At 42.4% G+C, this 20,003-nt stretch overlaps 1 protein-coding gene across 3 annotated transcripts; it reads right to left on the minus strand.

The window, feature by feature from the left end:
* Positions 1 to 512: 512 nt before the first annotated feature.
* LOC112257848 (ribosomal protein S6 kinase beta-1) lies at positions 513 to 11,875 on the minus strand. Of its 3 annotated transcripts, none has more exons than XM_024431731.2 (15): positions 11,360 to 11,875; positions 10,645 to 10,704; positions 10,513 to 10,556; positions 9,970 to 10,090; positions 9,789 to 9,857; positions 8,121 to 8,268; positions 7,436 to 7,493; positions 6,908 to 7,099; positions 5,244 to 5,334; positions 4,989 to 5,096; positions 4,768 to 4,830; positions 4,598 to 4,675; positions 4,368 to 4,475; positions 3,975 to 4,087; positions 513 to 3,771 (listed from the first exon to the last, which is right to left on the minus strand). In XM_024431731.2, exons 3-15 carry the CDS (start codon positions 10,548 to 10,550, stop codon positions 3,501 to 3,503), a joined length of 1,458 nt encoding a protein of 485 aa, XP_024287499.1. In that variant the 5' UTR covers positions 10,551 to 10,556; positions 10,645 to 10,704; positions 11,360 to 11,875; the 3' UTR covers positions 513 to 3,500. The 3 variants fall into 3 exon arrangements, with proteins under 3 accessions (XP_024287499.1, XP_024287498.1, XP_024287496.1); XM_024431730.2 differs by having other exon boundaries at positions 10,645 to 10,707; XM_024431728.2 differs by lacking the exon at positions 10,645 to 10,704.
* Between the last annotated feature and the right edge of the window lie 8,128 nt (positions 11,876 to 20,003).

Below are 20,003 nucleotides of genomic sequence, written 5' to 3' on the forward strand. Positions count from 1 at the left end.
CCAGCCACCACAGCAGGAATAACACATTAAAGAATCGATCATGTCACCAGAATACTACCCTCGATATTTATTGGAAAAGATCATCAAGATCGCCGTTCACTTTCACCATCCTGTGAAATTAATATTTTTTTCTTCATCTGTAGCCTAATAAACTGCATGGTTTCCCGAGTCATAGTGGGAGGACCATACACCGGATCATCCCGACTCGCAGTTAACTTCGATATGGTTACTATATCAGTTACGCATAATTAATTTTACAGACACAAAAATATTTATAATTTTCGTTTTTTGTGGCATTTTGTCCAACTGTAACAAACTACTTGTTTGATTCACAGCTGTCCTGTTTTTTTTTATGTGGCATGACTTTCTTTTACCTGCATAAAAACTGGATGGAAATGTGGTTACTGTTACCTCAAGTCATTGTCTTCTGGACATTCCTAACAACCGTTATGAGAGTTGACCAGTAACTTTGCATAATCATTCCAGGTTGCCCTATAATCACTCTCACAGGCTTCAAATCAGCAACACCTTTTATTTTGTTCTCATCCATCCACTTACATGATATTACAAATCAACATCCCAGGTCATGGAATAAATACAGGGATGAAATATTGACTCAGATTAAATGTTTGCAGCAGTCTTCTAATGAGTTGATTAATCAAGGTATGTTCCCATTTGTATACTTTTCAAAGGCCCTCAAGCTACAAACCACTTGAGATGAATCCCACTCAGATCATTATGATCATTTTAGTATTTAACAGGTTAGAGGAGCATCATTTAGAGACTACACTACTAGAAAGAAACACATGGTCCAATTATCTTCCTGTCTCAATAGCATTCCATACACATCTGCAAATATATACAGAGTTGCAATTATTTTAAAATCTCTCTCACACACACATACACAGCCCATATTTCCAACACTTGACAGGCATCTTAAAGTTCAAGTTCAGAATTAAAAGAACCAGGTAAAAGTTATCAAAAAGTTACTTTCTGAACATGTCCATAGCACAATATAATTCTATTGTAGTACAATAAATATACTAAAACATTTAGGACATTGTAGTTTGGAATAAAGAATTAACTGCTGCATTTGAGGTTTCTCAAGAGAGATATTCATATGATAACCATATGCACATATCTACAAATAAATAAAAGGAACAAAATAAAGTTATCATTTACAAAAGATCCATGCGCGCCAAACATACAATTGACTATGCAATAAATACATTTTTTGCATAGTGGAACTGATGCAGTAAGGGAAAAAAATAATTCACCATATAAGTTGTTGATTATTAAAAATGTATTCAAAGCTAAGCCATGGTCAATATGGAAGTTGCTCTGAAGCAGACCAGACATCCTCTCCAATGGAACCTGAAGATAAAGCACTTGGCCCATTCCTTCATTGACAAGCACACAGGGGGGGTGATGATAATAATAATGTCTATTTCAATAAACCTCAGCAGTCTTGGAATAGGAAATCCTCTGTCAGGATACACATTCACCCAGAATTTGTTTTTGTTTGACCCATCCAATTGTTTTGAACAGGATGTAGGTTTGTAGAGGGGGACACGCCACTCAGTCATGGAGTAGGTCCCAACATTTTTTTTTTTAACCTTTAACTAGGCAAGTCAGGTAAGAACAAATTGTTATTTACAATGACGGCCTACACCAGCCAAACCCGGATGATGCTGGGCCAATTGTGGGCCGCCCTGTGGGTCTCCCAATCATGGCCGGTTGTGATACAGCCTGGATTTGAACCAGGGTGTCTGTAGTGACGCCTCAAGCACTGAGATGCAGCACTCAAGCACTGAGATGGCTGCGCCACTCAGGAGCACTTCTAGAGAACAACCCAAATAAACTGCCTGGTTCAAAATTGAACAACTGTTTGCTTATTGAGTGAGTTTTTAAAAGTACATTTTTAAAAAGTAAAATGTTAACATTTTCATTTTTCAAATAACAGATACATTTGGTTAAGTATGACCATTCTCCTGGTCGTGTGAACACTGCCTTCAGCTAGATGGAACCTTACAGTTGGGATTATTATTCATTTGACTAAGTTTCATGTTTGGGGAAGAGGATCAAATGGCTTTTCTCCAGAGGCGCAGTTAAAGACCACATACATACAACACCTTCAAGTCACTACACATTTCAAACAATCACTAGTTCAAATGGAACCAGCATAGCGGTACAGCCCTACTGATATCACCAAGGGTTCAAAAGACTGAGGGAAGAATCCGTGAAGCACCTAGGCAGGTGCATTAGACAAACGGAACCTGGCGATAAGCTAAACACAAAAGGCAGTGATGAGAATTTGGCCTTGGTGCTTTCCTTCTTTCAATTCAAAAGACGAGCCCTCGGTTTATATCTGACAATAACACATTTCCTTGATTCCCAAAAAGAATAGGTCCATAATATTATAATAAACCTGCATGCATCTTAACCGTGAACTCATGTGGGTCATCTGAGTAAGTGACACTCGAAAAGGCATTTTGAGTCAGTTTACATCCGATGTACTACATGCAGAGACAGACAGAAAGGTTGTCTCTACCGAGAGATCCAGTCAGAAGACAGATGGTGCAGGAGGTGTTGCATTCAGCTGAAATAGCATACACCGTGTTTTTCTGTCTGCTTCTAGCTGCACCTCCTCCATCAATGACACCACACTAGGGTCATGTTCAGTAAGGCTCACGGAAATCTGTTCTCATTGGACGAGTTCAGATTGCACCTTCCTGTTTAATTCAGTTTCAATACTGGTTCTACCTACTGAACACAGGATTTATCCTGACAGGATGTGACAAAGCAGAAAAAAAGGCTTTGTGGATTCCATTTTTTTTTTTTTAATGGAACAATGTAGCCTAATATACTATAGCATGAGTTCATGTGTTCATTGTAATTTTCTCCATCTATACCGTATCCTGTAAAAAGGAAGCAGAGGCATTTAAGGGGGAAATCCTCTCCACCCTTTCAGCCTTAAAGTCTATTACACGGCTTCAGAAATCAATAACGTCTCACTCCTGGTGAGGAAAATCATTGCTGCATGAGTAACACTGTCTGTCCCCACTCACCCAAAGTACAAAGCACCAGTATATCATATGAGAAGCTATCCCAGTGGAGCACACAAGAATCAGGCAGCAGCACTGCTCTCGTCTCTTGCTGCAGCTACACCCTACTGGGCATTAGGAAGTAGTCAAGACCTTTCGTTGTCTGACTAAAGTTCTAATTGGTGGGAGGGAGTTCTCTCCCTCGTCTCCCTAACAGGAGACTGCTATAGTTTGTTTATATCTGCTAGGGTAGAAAGCCCCATGTGGCTCCCAAGCTGCTCAAAAAGGGAAAGATAGGAGAGGGAGGCAGAGATGGAAGGTGCATCTGGAGCAGCTGGTGATTGGTGCCGATGGTCGGTGCTCCGTCAGTCATTTCTTTAAGGCTTTTAAAAGAAAAAAAAAGAAAAAAAGGGGGAGGAGGAATTAGAAAAGAGGCGTTCTAGATGGAGCTGAGCGTCATAGATTCATCCGGAGGTGCTCGGGACGTTTGGACATCAGGGGGTAGGCCTGCTTCTTGAAGGGGCCGCCTGTGGTGGTGTTGCCAGAGGGCTTTTTGATGGGCAGGGGGGCAGACACCTCAGTAGCTTTAGAGCTCACATCCATCTGCTCCACACCAACCTCCATGGGCTGGTCTCCAGACCCAGAGCCCCCAGGGGACAGCAGGGATGAGACTCTAGCTTGGGTGGGGGCCCGGGGCCAGCAGTCCCCCCCAGAAAACTTCACTGGGCTGAGGGAACAGGACATTTGAGTACCGACAGGGGCAAGGTAGACCATTAGAATAGTGACATTTTAACAGAGAGGATAAATCCCAGTAGAAGTGAATACCAGAATGATACTGGATTCAACAACTGCTGGGCAGGACAACTTCATGTAAAAATGCAAGTTCTACACAAACCTAAAGGAACATGAGACAAAACAAAAAGCACTTACCTCACTGGTGTTCTTGGGCTTCCCAGAAACCTTCTTGGTGAGCGGACTTTTTGCTCAAAGGGGAATTTCTCCTTGACGTTTTCAAGCACAGAAGGGGCTACATACGTAAAGCCCTGTGGGAAGGAGGTCACAGGGAAGATTATTTTCAGGCTCATCAAGGTCCATTACAACACAGAACAGAGGAGATGAGCAATGACACTCATTAAACTACATCATGCAATGTGGCCAGACAGTCAACGGTTTCCAGTAAAAAATAAAAAACAGATGCATTACCCATTTCTCGTAAGAACAATCTTTTTTTGTCCCAAAAAAAAAAAAAAAAAAAAAAAACACTCTAGCTTATGCCTAGACGTGTGCGTGCAGCCATGCACACAGTAAAACACACATGCTTACCAGGAAGACTTGATTGGCACTTTCACTGAGCGTGGAGTCGTCAGGGCTGTCAACAGGAGTCTGGCTGGTGAACTTGGAGTCAAACTGGCTCACGTCATCAGCTGATTGCTACAATGGAAGGAAAGGAGGAAACCTGTTGACCTCCAGTCTCTGTGGGTCATGGAGGACTTGGGAAGCACAGGTGTTCTTCTTCACAATGAAAATTCTATGAATAAGGAATGATGGCTCACCAGAACAGGCTTGAATGGAGGCTCCACTTTGCGAGCGAGAAGTTCGTCCCATTTAATATGCCTGAAGAATGGGTGGGACTGGAGATGAGAAAAAAGCTACATTAGAGGGTGTCCCTCTTCACCAACATTGTAATAATCCTGCAACAGGTGCCATGTTTTGACTGGATCACCTGAATTTCTGAGGCGTCTCCTGGGCCCGCCCCCAGCCGTAACGAGGCGTTGCGTTTTAGCAGCTGGAACAGAGAGTTATGTTAGTCTGATCCTTTGTTTTCATTTGACCCGACTTGTGTTACATTTGACAATCAGAAGATGGAGTGTACCTGAAATGCCAGACAAAAATGAATTTATTAAAACTGGAAGAGTTTAACATCTAACACAGTGAAACGCTTACCTTTTTGAGAAGGTCCCTGGCTTCTTGTGTGAGGTAAGGTGGCAAGTTCAATTTACACTTTAAGATTTTGTCAATGGTCTTCTTCCTGTTTTCACCAGTGAATGGTGGCTGTTGAGTAACAAAAAAAGTATGTTCCACAACAATAGCCATAATGCCCCGAGGTTAAATATCAAAATAATATTCAAAATGTAAAAAGATGATGTAGTCTTGTATGCAGGCTATATTATGTGTATTTCTTGGAGGAGTTGTACTCACTGCTCCTGTCAGCATGTCATACATGAGAGCTCCCAGGCTCCACCAGTCTACAGCCCGGTTGTGTCCACTCCTCATCAGGATCTCTGGGGCCCTGGAGTGACAGAGGGGAGAGGAATGGGTAGGCCTCTCCATTGTGCAACCAAACCCTATACAATGTTGAGGTCGACCGATTATGAGTTTTCAACACCGATACCAATTATTGGAGGACCAAAAAAAAAATCTGATACCGATTAAAATTGGCCGATTTCTATTTATAATAATGACAATTACAACAATACTGAATGAACAATGAACACTTATTTTAACTTAATATAATACATCAATAAAATCAATTTAGTCTCAAATGAATAATGAAACATGTTCAATTTGGTTTAAATAATGCAAAAACGAAGTGTTGGAGAAGAAAGTAAAAGTGCAATATGTGCCATGTAAAAAGCTAACGTTTAAGTTCCTTGCTCAGAACATATGAAAGCTGGTGGTTCCTTTTAACATGAGTCTCCAATATTCCCGGGTAAGAAGAACAGAATTGGATGTTCTAATAGGTACTTTAGTATTGCCAGCCTAATCTCGGGAGTTGATAGGCTTTGACGTCATAAACAGCGCAACGCTTGAAGCATTGCGAAGAGCTGCTGGCAAACGCAGGAAAGTGCTGTTTGAATGAATGCTTACAAGCCTGCTGCTGCCTACCATCGCTCAGTCAGACTACTTTATCAAATCACAGACTTAATTATAATAACACACAGAAATACGAGCCTTAGGTGATTAATATGGTCAAATACGGAAACTATCATTTCGAAAACAAAACGTTTATTTTTTCAGTGAAATACAGAACCGTTCCGTGTTTTATCTAACGGGTGGCAACCCTAAGTCTAAATATTGCTGTTACATTGCACAACCTTCAATGGTATGTCATAATTATGTAAAATTCTGACAAATTAGTTTGCAACAAGCCAAGCGGCCCAAACTGTTGAATATACCCTGACTGCGTGCAATGAACACAAGAGAAGTGACACAATTTCCCTAGTTTAATATTGCCTGCTAACATGAATTTCTTTTAACTAAATATGCAGGTTTAAAAATATATACTTGTGTATTGATTTTAAGAAAGGTGTTGATGTTTATGGTTAGGTACACATTGGTGCAACAACAGTGCTTTTTTCGCAAATGTGCTTGTTAAATCACCCATTTGGCGATGTAGGCTGTGATTCATTGATAAATTAACAGGCACCACATCAATTATATGCAATGCAGGACAAGCTAGATAAACTAGTAATAACATCAACCATGTGTAGTTAACTAGTGATTATGTTAAGATTGATTGTTTTTTTATAAGATAAGTTTAATGCTAGCTAGCACCTTACCTTGGCTTTTTGCTGCACTCGCATAACAGGTAGTCAGCCTGCCACGCAGTCTCCTCGTTGAGTGCAATGTAAATCGGCCATCAGTGTCCAAAAATGCCGATTACCGATTGTTATGAAAACTTGAAATTGGCCCCAATTAAATCGGCCATTCCGATTAATCGGTCGACCTCTAATACAATGTGCAACCAAACTCACTAATTTCTCCTACCAAGAGTATGTACAGTAGTGGATAAAGAAGTTTACAACAGACTAGGAGGCTGATATGAACTTTTCATTGTTTTAATGATTAGGACCGTGACTTACATGTATTCTATGGTGCCACAGAAAGTGTGAGTAACCGTGCCGTCGTGGATTGATTCTTTACACAGTCCAAAGTCTGTGAGCTTGATGTGACCGTTGTTGTTTAGCATGATGTTTTCTGGCTTCAGGTCTCTGTAGATGATGCCTTTCTGATGCAGGTGTCCCAGAGCCATTGAAATCTCTGCCAGATAGAAGCTGCAGAACAGAAAACAGACATCTATACAGTTACAGGAAGTATGACGAAAGAAATCTATCTGTAAAGCATCAATAGCATTTTGGAAAAATGTATCCTTTCAGATTCGCCTTTCATTGCCCTCTACATTCTAAACCTAAGTGTTGTGCTTCCAACATCCTAACATTTGTCTGCTTCTAAAAATAGATCCAAAACACACCCCTACTGACCTTATGCTATGTAATCAAATCTCACATCTGTTGACACAACATTTGAGTGAGGACTACAGGTTCCAGACACTCATATCTATTCTACACATTTCAGACAGATAGATATCTCCAGCATGACAGATCACTTACCATGCTTTGTCTTCCACAAGGATCCCCTCTCTCTCCAATTGCATAAACAGCTCCCCACCTGCAAATCACAAATACAGCATTTAAATATGCACTATGCAGAAATTGCTCATGGTTGCTAAAATTCTAGTAGTTTGCTTAATTTCAGTTAATGTGAAAAACAAGCAAGTATATTGTAGAAAATCATTGTACCATCTAAACCGTTGTGATATTTTCCATAACCATTTTCAGCTGTTTGAAGCTGGTGTACAAAACTGAAAGTAAAAGACAAAAAACTAAACTTAAGAACAGGAAGTATAGATATAGTGCACATAGAACATATCTACAGCTTCTTAGTTTTGCTTTTGATGCAAATGACAGCTCTATAACTGACATTTCTATGTGAATTTGGTCAGGTCACCCAAAAAGTTACATATTGCAGCTTTATTTTAACTTAGGCCATAGTGTGTATGTTACGCTGTGTTGTGTGGTTTGTGTGTCTGTATGATGTGTGTGCGCCCACACAGTTCCCCAGCCACTCACCCGAGTGGTACTCCAGAATGAGGTAGAGTAGAGCTTGCCACCTGTCTGGAAGGTGTAGTTGCAAGGGTGTATGTATGCATGCGTGTGTGTGGGCGTGTGTATATATATATATAAATAAAAAGGTGTGTGTGTGTGTGCGTGCACACACCGTGCCCCAGCCACTCACCAGAAAGGTACTCCAGGATGAGGTACAGCTTGCCCCCTGTCTGGAAGGCATAGATGAGGTCCACTATGAATGGGTGCTTCACCTCCTCCAGGATGTTCCTCTCTGCCTTGGTGTGTGCCGTGTCCTTAGCGTTACGCACTATCATCGCCTGGAGGCATCAAACAAGGCGTAGATTGTCAAGTACTGTCAGCATTATAACAATGGTAGCACTTTACATTTACAGCAGATAATAAAGGGGAAATAACCTGGTAATAGTATGGTAACAAGTTATTCACTCCAAATGAAAAATTATAGAAGAATAGAGTACATTCTTCGTCAAGCAGGACGCACTATGGTAGGTAACGGACAACAGATTTGCGACGGTCTGACAACATAACAAAAACCTAAAGGAAATGTTCATTTGCCATCTGGTTTCGATGATTATTTCTCTGCGCTCCCCTTTTCCCCAGCCCAGTGAAAGAAAGTAAAGGAACGCCTCTGCTCTGAGCCATGTCATTAATGCCGTTATTGTTGCCCTCAGGTCCAGAACACGTGCAGATCTTTTGCTCAAAGAAATCCAAAACATTCAAACTATTTCAGCTGTCGCGAACAATACTAGATCTGTTTCAGTTGGATAAAGCCTGAGCCCAGTGGCAGAGCCAGAAGCCACAGTATGAGAGCAGAGCAGTCGGTCATGAGCGTGAGGCTCTGCTGCCTGCCGTGCTACAGAGCCACTTACAACACGCACACAGTGCTGGGTTCTGACATGGCCGGTTAAATTCACCATGCTAAACACCAGTGCTGCGGCAAGTCTGCTGCTTTTCAACAGGGTTACACTAGCATATATTCACCCTTATGTTATACTAGGGAAATTGTGTTTCCATAGCTAGGGCTGACACTGAGGACTTGTGAAAAGCAGAATCAACAAACTATGCATAATCAAAACAGTTGCTTTGTGAGAAGGTGTTAAAGTTCAGTTAGCCAATTGTTATGTAAATGCAAGCTGAAAAGTACCAGGGGCTTTACTTTGACCACAAGTGAGAGCAGGTCCGCCAGAGCCATGGCCCATGGAAACAGAAAAGTCTGAGCCTTTTCGTTCAAACACTGGGGTAAATCCTGTATGTAAAAGCCATATGAGCTTCCAAGATGTGAGGGAAAGAGGGGACCCTGGTGTTTTATTTGGCAGTGATGATAGCTGCTGGTTAAGAGCTCTTAGCTCCTGCATGGTAGCAACAGTAAATACTGGCTTATAAAAAAACTATAAACAGAACCATTATTACCGAAACCTCTAAGGCTTCTGGGAAAAATTGGTGGATTCTGGGGCCAAGATGCAAACCAGACGGGCAGTCATCAATTTCAGAAAGGATGCAGAGCAGATGGAAAGAAACTGTGGAGAACAAACAGACCTGAGGTTTAATGGGAAGTCATTTTAGTTTTTTTGTTATGGGTTAGGTTAGGCGGCCTCTTTTCCGACTGCATGGCTAAATTAATTCACCTGTGTATTCAGTACACTACTGTAACAACTTGGGTCAGTGTCCAATCTGGGCTCATTGTCATGTCAATGGAAATCCTTAAGAGAATAAATCTTAAAAGAATAAATAACACAGACCTTAAGTGTGCAGTTCCTTAGGGGCAAACGAGAGAACAGAAGATAAGTATCTCAACGTCATGAGAATCCAAACAGCCCACCTTCTTCAAGACCTTCATGGCGAAAATCTTTCCCGAAGTGGCACCCGACACCTTACGAACTTGAAAAACCTGAATGTGATAGGGGGAAAGTCAAACCATGAATTTATGCTCTCTATTCTAAGGAGAAGACGTGAATGAATACTTGAACAAGTCATAGGGTGAAGAGGGATAGATAGCTCACCTTTCCATAGCCTCCTTTTCCTAAAACCCGGAGCAACTCAAAGCATTCCGGACGAATCTGCTCCGTTCCTTTGTTGACGCTGTCTTCAGAGATTTCAAACTTTTCACAGTCATCCATGTTACTTTAAAATCAATTTTAAAAGACAACCATTGAAACATAATTCATTTTACATCAAATTTCAGCCAGTTGAATCTACCCAAATGACAAAACCAGAAGGTTAGATTAAAGATGGAATCTGCAGTAGGGGAAAACAGTCCTGCCTGCACAAGCAATCTATCGACTAAAATCACTCATGGTCCTTTATCTGTTCATCAAGCATACAACATCATAAAAGTGGTCAAAGGTCTTTCTGTAGTTAACAAAAAATGTATTACACAGATTATTAATCCCTTTAGGGCAATTAGATTGACACCTGTGCCCAAACAATAAAACACATATAATTGCATGTCAAAGAAGCACCCTGTTGTCAAAGATGTTGTGGTGAGTGTGCCACATTAGCTAGTGCTAAAATATACAGGCTGAACCTATGTTGTAAATACCCACAATTCGAAACCGCTGCATTGCTCCGTGCATTCGCTCATTTGGGTCTGGCATAAAAAAAGATGAAAAAAAAGAGAGAACAATTTAACAACAGGATTGATCTTTCTCCATCAGTAAACAACTTCAAAAATATACCTGTTCCAGTGATTATTCAGACGGGACTTTTTTGACTGTTTCACACACAGTCTTGTGAGACTGCTGAAAAAAAGCAAACGATTCTAAAATTAAAGATGTACGAAAGAGTAGCTAGAACAACTTGTTTCACTTGTCCACATCCAACGATGCCGAAATCTGATCATCAGAGGTCAAGTGGTTTCATAGCTATAGGAATCTGTCAATGCATAACGTTATATCCGTTAACGTTAGCTATGTTTTGACAATCCAACTAAGAATGGATCGTTTATTGAGAAGACATATGGCTAGGCCTATAGAGCTGGTTAGTTTAGCTTGCCACCAACGTTAAGTCCGCCCTTGGTTCAGCTACCTAATAATAGTTAGTTACTATAATATTAATTAGCTAGCTACCTTCTTTCTTACTTACTTACAAACGTTAATCGCTTAGTTAACTAGTTATAGATTAGCGGATGTAAGCGTGGGTTATTTTGGACTTGCCACGCACGACTAGCTAACCAGCTGATATGTTGAAGTTATTGACAAAGACAGTCTTAAGCTTCTGACTAACATCAGATTCTTTACTGCAGACAAGTTAGTTTGCGCCTCCCTTCTTCACTAGTAGCTAACGATAGTAGCTAACTGGTTCATGCCAAGGTCGGAAGCTAAAGGAAACTAGCTAGCTAGTAATGTTTTGCTGGGTGGCTAGCTAATTATTGTACAGTAACTGGCTACTTACCCCATCCCCGAGTTCATCATCAGACACATTTTCGTCCGCCTGATCCAAATCAATGTCGAATACCCCCGCCATTGCGTTTGCTTGGTCCCTCTCTCTCACGCAGTCCGAAATAAAGTATCAACTTCTCCACTGCCTCGTGGAAATACACCTCACCGACATAACCGGCTACAGTAAATAGAACCCATGCGAGAAGCAGTACCGCTAGCTACCGGCCACACGCAATTTAAAAAACAAAGCCCAGTGTTGAGCACGCGCACTGCTGAAATGAGATAGTAGCTGAGTAGCTTTAATAGTAGCTCAATGTCCATGATGCCCCATACTTTTTCCTTAAATGATTTCGCTCGTTTAAGCATGTCATATTTGATCGTATGTTATCCTTTAGTAGTTTCAAAGTGATGTTTGTGTAATATGGCTCAGAAATTAGCTATGATGATGATATTGTAGTCAGTCAAAATCTGATAAAATGTTATTGGTCACATACACATATGTAGCAGATGTTTTTGCGGGTGTAGAGAAATGCTTGTGTTCCTTGCAACAACAGTGCAGTAGTATCTAACAATTCACAACATTACACACAAATCTAAAATAATGGAATTAATAAATATATAAAAATTTGGCCCATGAACTGCCTGGTATATTTTTTTGCCACAACAGGTATGATTGCACTATGAAAAAACGTTCACAGGCTTTTGTGTATTCTCACTTGGTTAATTGTGATCTTAGTGACTTTTGTGATCTAACCTGTAACCAGACTAACTGTTTGTGTGCAAATACCCGTTACTGGCAGTAGATGGCAGTGAAAACAAAGCAATCCTTCTTCGTGTTTCACCCCATTTGAACCTCTGAGTCTTGCAGTGATCGTAAGTGCCAACAGAGGACGCCCATAGGGTGTTACCAAATATGTGGAATAACCCACATAAATGTTCACAGTCACCTTGGGTTGAGGTGGTGTGAGAATTATATGATGTGATGTTTCACATATAGCATCACCATTCCTGTGATGATGACTCATGACTGGGAGCATTTATTCAACACACACACACACACACACACACAAACACACACACAAAAAAACCCACCTTACTTCTACTCAGTGCACTATCTCTGTGAAACCTGTGGTCCTAGACCAAAGGGACTGTGTTTCAAGTTGAACGTTTTGTTATTAGTCGTATGTACGGGATACACATGGAATACGTAGTCCAACAAAATGCTTACTTGCAGGTTCCTTCTCGACAATGCAAACAACAGTAAGAAATAATAAAATATAAAAAGACAAATATAAAGTCAATGGCAGTAGAATATATATATATTTTTTGCATATATATAATATATGGAGGTGACAATTTATAGTTCAATATTTACACGTGTATAGGGGAAGGGGGATGGGGTAAGTGTATAAATTGAGCAATATAATAAGAGTCTTCTGGTAGTAGAAGTTGTGATGTGTGTGTAGCATGAATGTATATAATATATGTGTGTGTCTATGTCTGTGTGGGTATGTGCATGAGGGAGTGCATGTGTGCTAATGAGGGGCGAATCAGACCAGGTGGTCAGTCCAGTTCAAGTGTTCAGTCCAGTTCAAGTGTTCAGCGGTCTGATGGCTTGTGGATAGAAACTGTCTCTGAGCCTGTTGGTATCAGTCCTCGTGCTTCAGCTTGTGGCTGGGGTGTGTGGGGTCCTTGATGTGTGCATGTGTGTGTGTGTGTGTGTGTGTGTATACATATATATATATATATACACGGAGTATACAAAACATTAAGAACACCTGCTCTTTCCATTACATAAACTGACTAGGTGAATACAGGTGAAAGCTATGATCCCTTATTGATATCACTTGTTAAACCTACTTCAATCCATGTAGATGAAGGGGAGGAGACAGGTTAAACATCTTTTTTGCAGCGTTGAGACAATTGAGACATGGAATATGGATGTGTGCCATTCAGAGGGTAAATGGGCAAGACACAAGATTTAAGTGCATTTTAACGGGGTATGGTAGTAGGTCCCACGAAAAGTACTTCCAGCCAACTTGACACAACTGTGGGAAGCATGGGAGTCAACATGGGCCAGCATCCCTGTGAAATGCTTTGTAGAGTCCCATGCCCCAATGAACTGAGGCTGTTCTGAGGGCAAAAGAGGGGGGTGCAATTCAATATTAGGAAGCTGTTCCTAATGTTTGGTATACTCAGTGTATAATGGGTACAACCTTCAATTACAACACTCTCTGCCTTGCACATGAAGATGTTTTATTCATTGGTGATTCCTGTGTGTAACTGAGACACCTGAGTGATATGCATTCTTTGGCCTAGGCTGTTGGTGCAGGGCAGGGAGAAAGAAAGGAATTAAAAGGGATGAGAGGAAGGGAGGAAATGAGAGAGAAAGGGGAGACAAACATGGACAAATTAATAGACAATATTGTTTTTATTCATGGCCATAGAGAGAGACTGTGGGTATGTATTTGGCTGCAGATGATTTTAGATGATGGTGGCAGATAGAAGCATGCTTGATCTGTAAGTAACAAATGAGCCTATTGGCTCCCTTCTCTCTTCCTCACAGCATGAAACCACAGGAATAGATTCAAAAAGGGGCTTTCTGGTGTTGATGTGTTGAAAGAGAGACAACACATTTACTTGCAAATGACTGCAAAGGGCAATTTCCAAAATATCTTCAAAGAAGTTGAGAGAACGGGAAAAAGTTGGGCGTTAATTATTGGCTCTTACATGGTTATGTTGTCGGTTTCTTCCCTTAAATAATCATCACGAAAACATGGTAGTGCTTTTTCCAAAGAAAATTAACTGCAAGGGGGCACTCTTTTGTTATGTATTAGTCAGTGACAGGATAACAATCACAAAACATGAAATGATTACAGTTATGTAATCCGTGAATTGGAGTGAATAGAATGTGGTGTGATGAACAGTAGATTTGAACAACAGGACAGAGCAGGACAGGTTGTGCCAGCCAGGTGATTACTAGGGTGTGTCTGTCCTCTTCTGTATGCTCACAGTTCACACATACACACACACACACTCTATATCCTGCTGACATTGCCACCTGGCTGGCTTTTGCGGTTAGGTTAAGGGTGAGGCACTCTGCCACACTGGCAATGGCGTGGGTAGGCAGAGGACTGGAAGCTGTTGCTCAAACTGCCCATATCTGACCAAAGGTCAAATAGAATCCGAATTTTAGGAAAACTAAATCCTAACCACTATTGGTCAAATAGTCAAAAAACAAAATAACAAATAATTAAGCAGCAGCAGTAAAATAACAAGTGAGGCGATATACAGGGGGTACCAGTAAAGAGTCAGTGGAGGTAATTGAGGTAATATGTACATGTAGGTTAAAGTGACTATGCATAGATTATAAACAGAGAGTAGCAGCAGCGTAAAAGAGAGGTCTGGGTAGCCCTTTGATTAGCTATTCAGGAGTCTTCTGGATTGGGGGTAGAAGCTGTTAAGAAGCCTTTTGGACCTAGACTTGGCGCTCCGGTACAGCTTGCCATGTGGTAGCAGAGAGAACCACAGATTCTATTGCACTCCACACTGCCCTTTCCCACCTGGACAAAAGGAACACCTATTAAAAAGGCTGTTATGTGAACAGGGAGTACAGGAGGGGACTGAGCACACACCCCTGAGGGGCCCCCATGTTGAGGATAGCATGGCGGATTTGTTGTTACATACCCTGGTGGTAAGGGTATGTAACAACAAATCCGCCATGCTATCCTCAACATGGGGGCCCCTCAGGGGTGTGTGCTCAGTCCCCTCCTGTACTCCCTGTTCACTCATGACTGCATGGCCAGACACGACTCCAACACCATCATCAAGTTTGCTGTTTTTTTGTTGTTGAATTTTACCCCTTTTGTGGTATCCAATTGGTATCTAATTGGTATCCAATTGTTTTAGTAGCTACTATCTTGTCTCATCGCTACATCTCCCGTACAGGCTTGGGAGAGACGAAGGTTGAAAGTCTCCGATACACAACCCAACCAAGCCGCACTGCTTCTTAACACAGCGCCATCCAACCCGGAAGCCAGCCACACCAATGTGTCGGAGGAAACACCTTGCACCTGGCAACCTTGGTTAGCGCACACTGCGCCTGGTTAGCGCACACTGCGCCTGGTTAGCGCACACTGCGCCTGGCCCGCCACAGGAGTCGCTGGTGCGCGATGAGACAAGGATTTCCCTACCGGCCAAACCCTCCCTAACCCGGACGACGCTAAGCCAATTGTGCGTCGCCCCACGGACCTCCCGGTCGCGGCCGGTTACGACAGAGCCTGGGCGCGAACCCAGAGTCTCTGGTGGCACAGCTGGCGCTGCAGTACAGTGCCCTTAACCACTGAGCCACCCAGGAAGCCCCGCATCTTGCCAACTTTAATGTAATACATGTATCACTAGCCACTTTAAACAATGCTACTTAATATAATGTTTACATGACTTATCTCATATGTACTGTATATACTGTACTCTACTGCATCTGTACCTATGCCGTTCTGTACCATCACTCATTCATATATCTTTAGGTACATATTCTTCATCCATTTACACTTGGGGGTATAAGGTAGCTGTTGTGAAATTGTTCGGTTAGATTACTCGTTGGTTATTGCTGCATTGTCGGAACTAGATGCACAAGCATTTCGCTACACTCGCATTAACATCTGCTAACCATCTACTAAGATGTGACAAATAAATTTGATTTGATTTGATTTGGAGAGCGTGATCAAACAGTTGTCTGGAACAGCTGGTGCTCTCATGCATGTTTCAGTGTTACTTGCCTCGAAGCGAGTATAGAAGTAATTTAGCTCATTTGGTAGGTTTGTGTCACTGGGCAGCTCGCGGCTGTGCTTCCCTTTAATTCTGTAATGGTTTGCAAGCCCTGCCACATCCGACAAGCATCGGAGTCAGTGTAGTAGGATTCAATCTTAGTCCTGTATTGACGCTTTGCCTGTTTGATGGATCATCGGAGGGCATAGCAGGATTTTTTATAAGCTTCCGGATTAGAGTCCCGCTCCTTGAAAGCGGTAGCTCTACCTTTTAGCTCAGTGCGGATGTTGCCTGTAATCCATGGCTTCTGGTTGGGGTACGTACAGTCACTGTGGTGACGACGTCATCAATGCACTTATTGATGAAGCCAGTGACTGATGTGGTGTACTCCTCAATGCCATCGGAAGAATCCTGGAACATATTCCAGTCTGTGCTAGCAAAACAGTCCTGTAGCTTAGTATCTGCTTCATCTGACAATTTTCTTGTTGACCGAGTCACTGGTGCTTCCTGCTTTAGCTTTTGCTTGTTAGCAGGAATCAGGAGGGTAGAATTATGGTCAGATTTGCCAAATGGAGGGCGAGGGAGAGCTTTGTACGCATCTCTTTGTGTGGAGTAAAGGTGGTCTAGAGTTTTTTCCCTCTGGTTGCACATTTAACATGCTGGTAGAGATTAGGTAGAACGGATTTGAGTTTCCCTGCGTTAAAGTCCCCGGCCACTAGGAGTGCCGTCTCTGAATGAGCGATTTCCTGTTTGCTTATGGCCGTATACAGCTCATTGAGTGCGAAATTAGTGCCAGCATCAGTCTGCGGTGGTATATAGACAGCTACGAAAAATATAGATGAAAACTCTCTTGGTAAATAGTGTGGTCTACAGCTTATCATGAGATACTCCACCTCAGGTGAGCAAAACCTTCAGACTTCCTTAGATTTCGTGCACCACGTGTATTCTCTGTTCCCAACGCGCTAGACGACCAGTTCTTTTAGCCTTTATCCGTAACCTTATCCTACTCCTCCTCTGTTCCTCTGGTGATGTAGAGGTTAACCCAGGCCCTGCAGACCCCAGTACTACACCGATTCCCCAGGCACTATCATTTGTTGACTTCTGTAACTGTAAAAACCTTGGTTTCATGCATGTTAACATCAGAAGCCTCCTCCCTAAGTTTGTTTTATTCACAGCTTTAGCACATTCTGCCAAACCTGATGTACTAGCCATGTCTGAGTCCTGGCTTAGGAAGGCCACCAAAAATTCAGAAATTTCCATCCCCAACTATAACATGTTCCGCCAAGATAGAACTGCTAAAGGGGGCGGAGTCGCAATCTATTGCAGAGATAGTCTGCTGAGTTCTGTCATGCTATCCAGGTCTGTGCCCAAACAGTTAGAGCTTCTACTTTTAAAAATCCACCTTTCCAGAAATAAGTCTCTCACTGTTGCCACTTGCTATAGACCCCCCTCAGCCCCCAGCCGTGCCCTGGACTCCATATGTGAATTGATTTATCTTCAGAGTTCGTACTATTGGTTGACCTAAACTGGGATATGCTTAACACCCTGGCCGTCCTACAATCTAAGATAGCTGCCCTCAATCTTACACAAATAATCAAGGAACCTACCAGGTACAACCACAAATTCGTAAACACGGGCACGCTCTTAGATATCATCCCGACAAACTTGCCCTCTAAATACACCTCTGCTGTCTTCAACCAGGATCTCAGCGATCACTGCCTCATTGTCTGTGTCCGTAATAGGTCCGCGGTCAAACGACCACCCCTCATCACTGTCAAACGCTCCCTAAAACACTTCAGCAAGCAGGCCTTTCTAATCGACCTGGAGGATATTGACCTCATCCCTTCAGTAGAGGATGCCTGGTTATTCTTAAAAAGTCCTTTCCTCACCATCTTAAATAAGCATGCCCCATTCAAAAAATGTAGAACTAGGAACAGATATAGCCCTTGGTTCACTCCAGACTTGACTGCCCTTGACCAGCACAAAAACATCCTGTGGCGTACTGCATTAGCATCGAATAGCCTCTGCGATATGCAACTTTTCAGGGAAGTTAGGAACCAATATACGCAGGCAGTTAGGCTAGCTTTTTCAAACAGAAATTTGCATCCTGTAGCACAAATTCTAAAAAGTTTTGGGACACTGTAAAATCCATGGAGAATAAGAGCACCTCCTCCCAGCTGCCCACTGCACTGAGGCTATTAAACACTGTCACCACCGATAAATCCAGGATAGTCTCGATTTCAATGAGCATTTTTCTATGGCTGGCTATGCTTTCCACCTGGCTTACCCCTACCCTGGCCAACAGCTCTGCACCCCCCACAGCAACTTGCCCAGAGCTGCAAAATCTGGAACCCTACAAATTAGCTGGGCTAGACAATCTGGACCCTCTCTTTCTAAAATTGTCCGCCAAAATTGTTGCAACCCCTATTACTAGCCTGTTCAACCTCTCTTTTGTATCGTCTGAGATCCCTAAAGATTGGAAAGCTGCCGAGGTCATCCCTCTCTTCAAAGGGGGAGACACTCTAGACCCAAACTGTTATAGACCTACATCCATCCTGTTCTGCCTTTCTAAGGTCTTCAAAGGCCACGTTAACAAACAGATCACTGACCATTTCGAATCCCACCGTACCTTCTCCGCTATGCAATCTGGTTTCCGATCTGGTCATGGGTGAACCTCAGCCACGCTCAAGGTCCTAAACGATATCATAACCGTCATCGATAAAAGACAGTACTGTGCAGCCGTCTTCATCGACCTGGCCAAGGCTTTCGACTCTGTCAATCACCGCATTCTTATCGGCAGACTCAATAGTCTTGGTTTCTCAAATGATTGCCTCGCCTGGTTCACCAACTACTTCTCAGATAGAGTTCAGTGTGTCAAATCGGGGGGCCTGTTGTCCGGACCTCTGGCAGTCTCTATCCCACAGGGTTCAAATCTTGGGCTGACTCTTTTCTCTGTATATATCAATGATGTCACGATTCTCTGATCCACCTCTATGTAGACGACACCATTCTGTATACTTCTGGCCCTTCTTTGGACACTGTGTTCACAAACCTCCAGACGAGCTTCAATGCCATACAACACTCCTTCCGTGGCCTCCAACTGCTCTCAAATGCAAGTAAAACTAAATGCATGCTCTTCAACCGATCGCTGCCTGCACCCGCCCGCTCGACTAGCATCACTACTCTGGACGGTTCTGACTTAGAATATGTGGACAACTACAAATGCCTAGGTGTCTGGTTAGACTGTAAACTCTCCTTCCAAACTCAAAGCATCTCCAATCCAAAATTAAATCTAGAATCGGCTTCCTATTTCGCAACAAAGCGTCCTTCACTCATGCTGCTAAACATACACTCGTAAAACTGACTATCCTACCGATCCTTGACTTCAGCGATGTCATTTACAAAATAGCCTCCAACACTCTACTTGGCAAATTCGATGTAGTTTATCAGAGTGCCATCCGTTTTGTCACCAAAGCCCCATATACTACTCACCATTGCCACCTGTATGCTCTTGTTGGCTGGCCCTCGCTTCATATTTGTCGCAAAAACCGACTGGCTCCAGGTTATCTATAAGTCTTTGCTAGGTAAAGCCCCGCCTTATCTCAACTCTGTCACGAACCGGCTCAAAGCCCGTAACAAAGGGAGACAACGTGGAGATAAGGAGTAACAAAATATATATTTATTAACTAAAGCAACTAAGGAAAATATACAATGGTGTGTGTAATCAGTAATCAGTAGTGTAAGTGAGTGTTTTGCATGCATGAATGTGATAATGCAGGGTGTTGAACGGTGCCAAAGCAAACAAACAAAAGGCCACCAAGAACCACAACACAATCTACAAAGGTGTCTGCATGGAGAGAGTCTCCTCCATGAATGTGGAAGAGGTCTAT

This window comes from Oncorhynchus tshawytscha, linkage group LG09 (assembly GCF_018296145.1).
Source record: "Oncorhynchus tshawytscha isolate Ot180627B linkage group LG09, Otsh_v2.0, whole genome shotgun sequence".
In the NCBI taxonomy this organism is placed as follows: domain Eukaryota; kingdom Metazoa; phylum Chordata; class Actinopteri; order Salmoniformes; family Salmonidae; genus Oncorhynchus; species Oncorhynchus tshawytscha.

Bases quoted from the DNA above. Each gene is read 5' to 3' on its own strand.
- LOC112257848 (XM_024431728.2), bottom strand. From the start codon at position 11,431: ATGGCGGGGGTATTCGACATTGATTTGGATCAGGCGGACGAAAATGTG. The intron at 10,091-10,512 runs GTGGGTATTTAC...TTGATTTTAAAG, and splicing joins CAATGCAGCGGTTTCGAATT to TAACATGGATGACTGTGAAA. The intron at 3,772-3,974 runs GTAAGTGCTTTT...CTGTTCCCTCAG, and splicing joins AGCCCAAGAACACCAGTGAG to CCCAGTGAAGTTTTCTGGGG.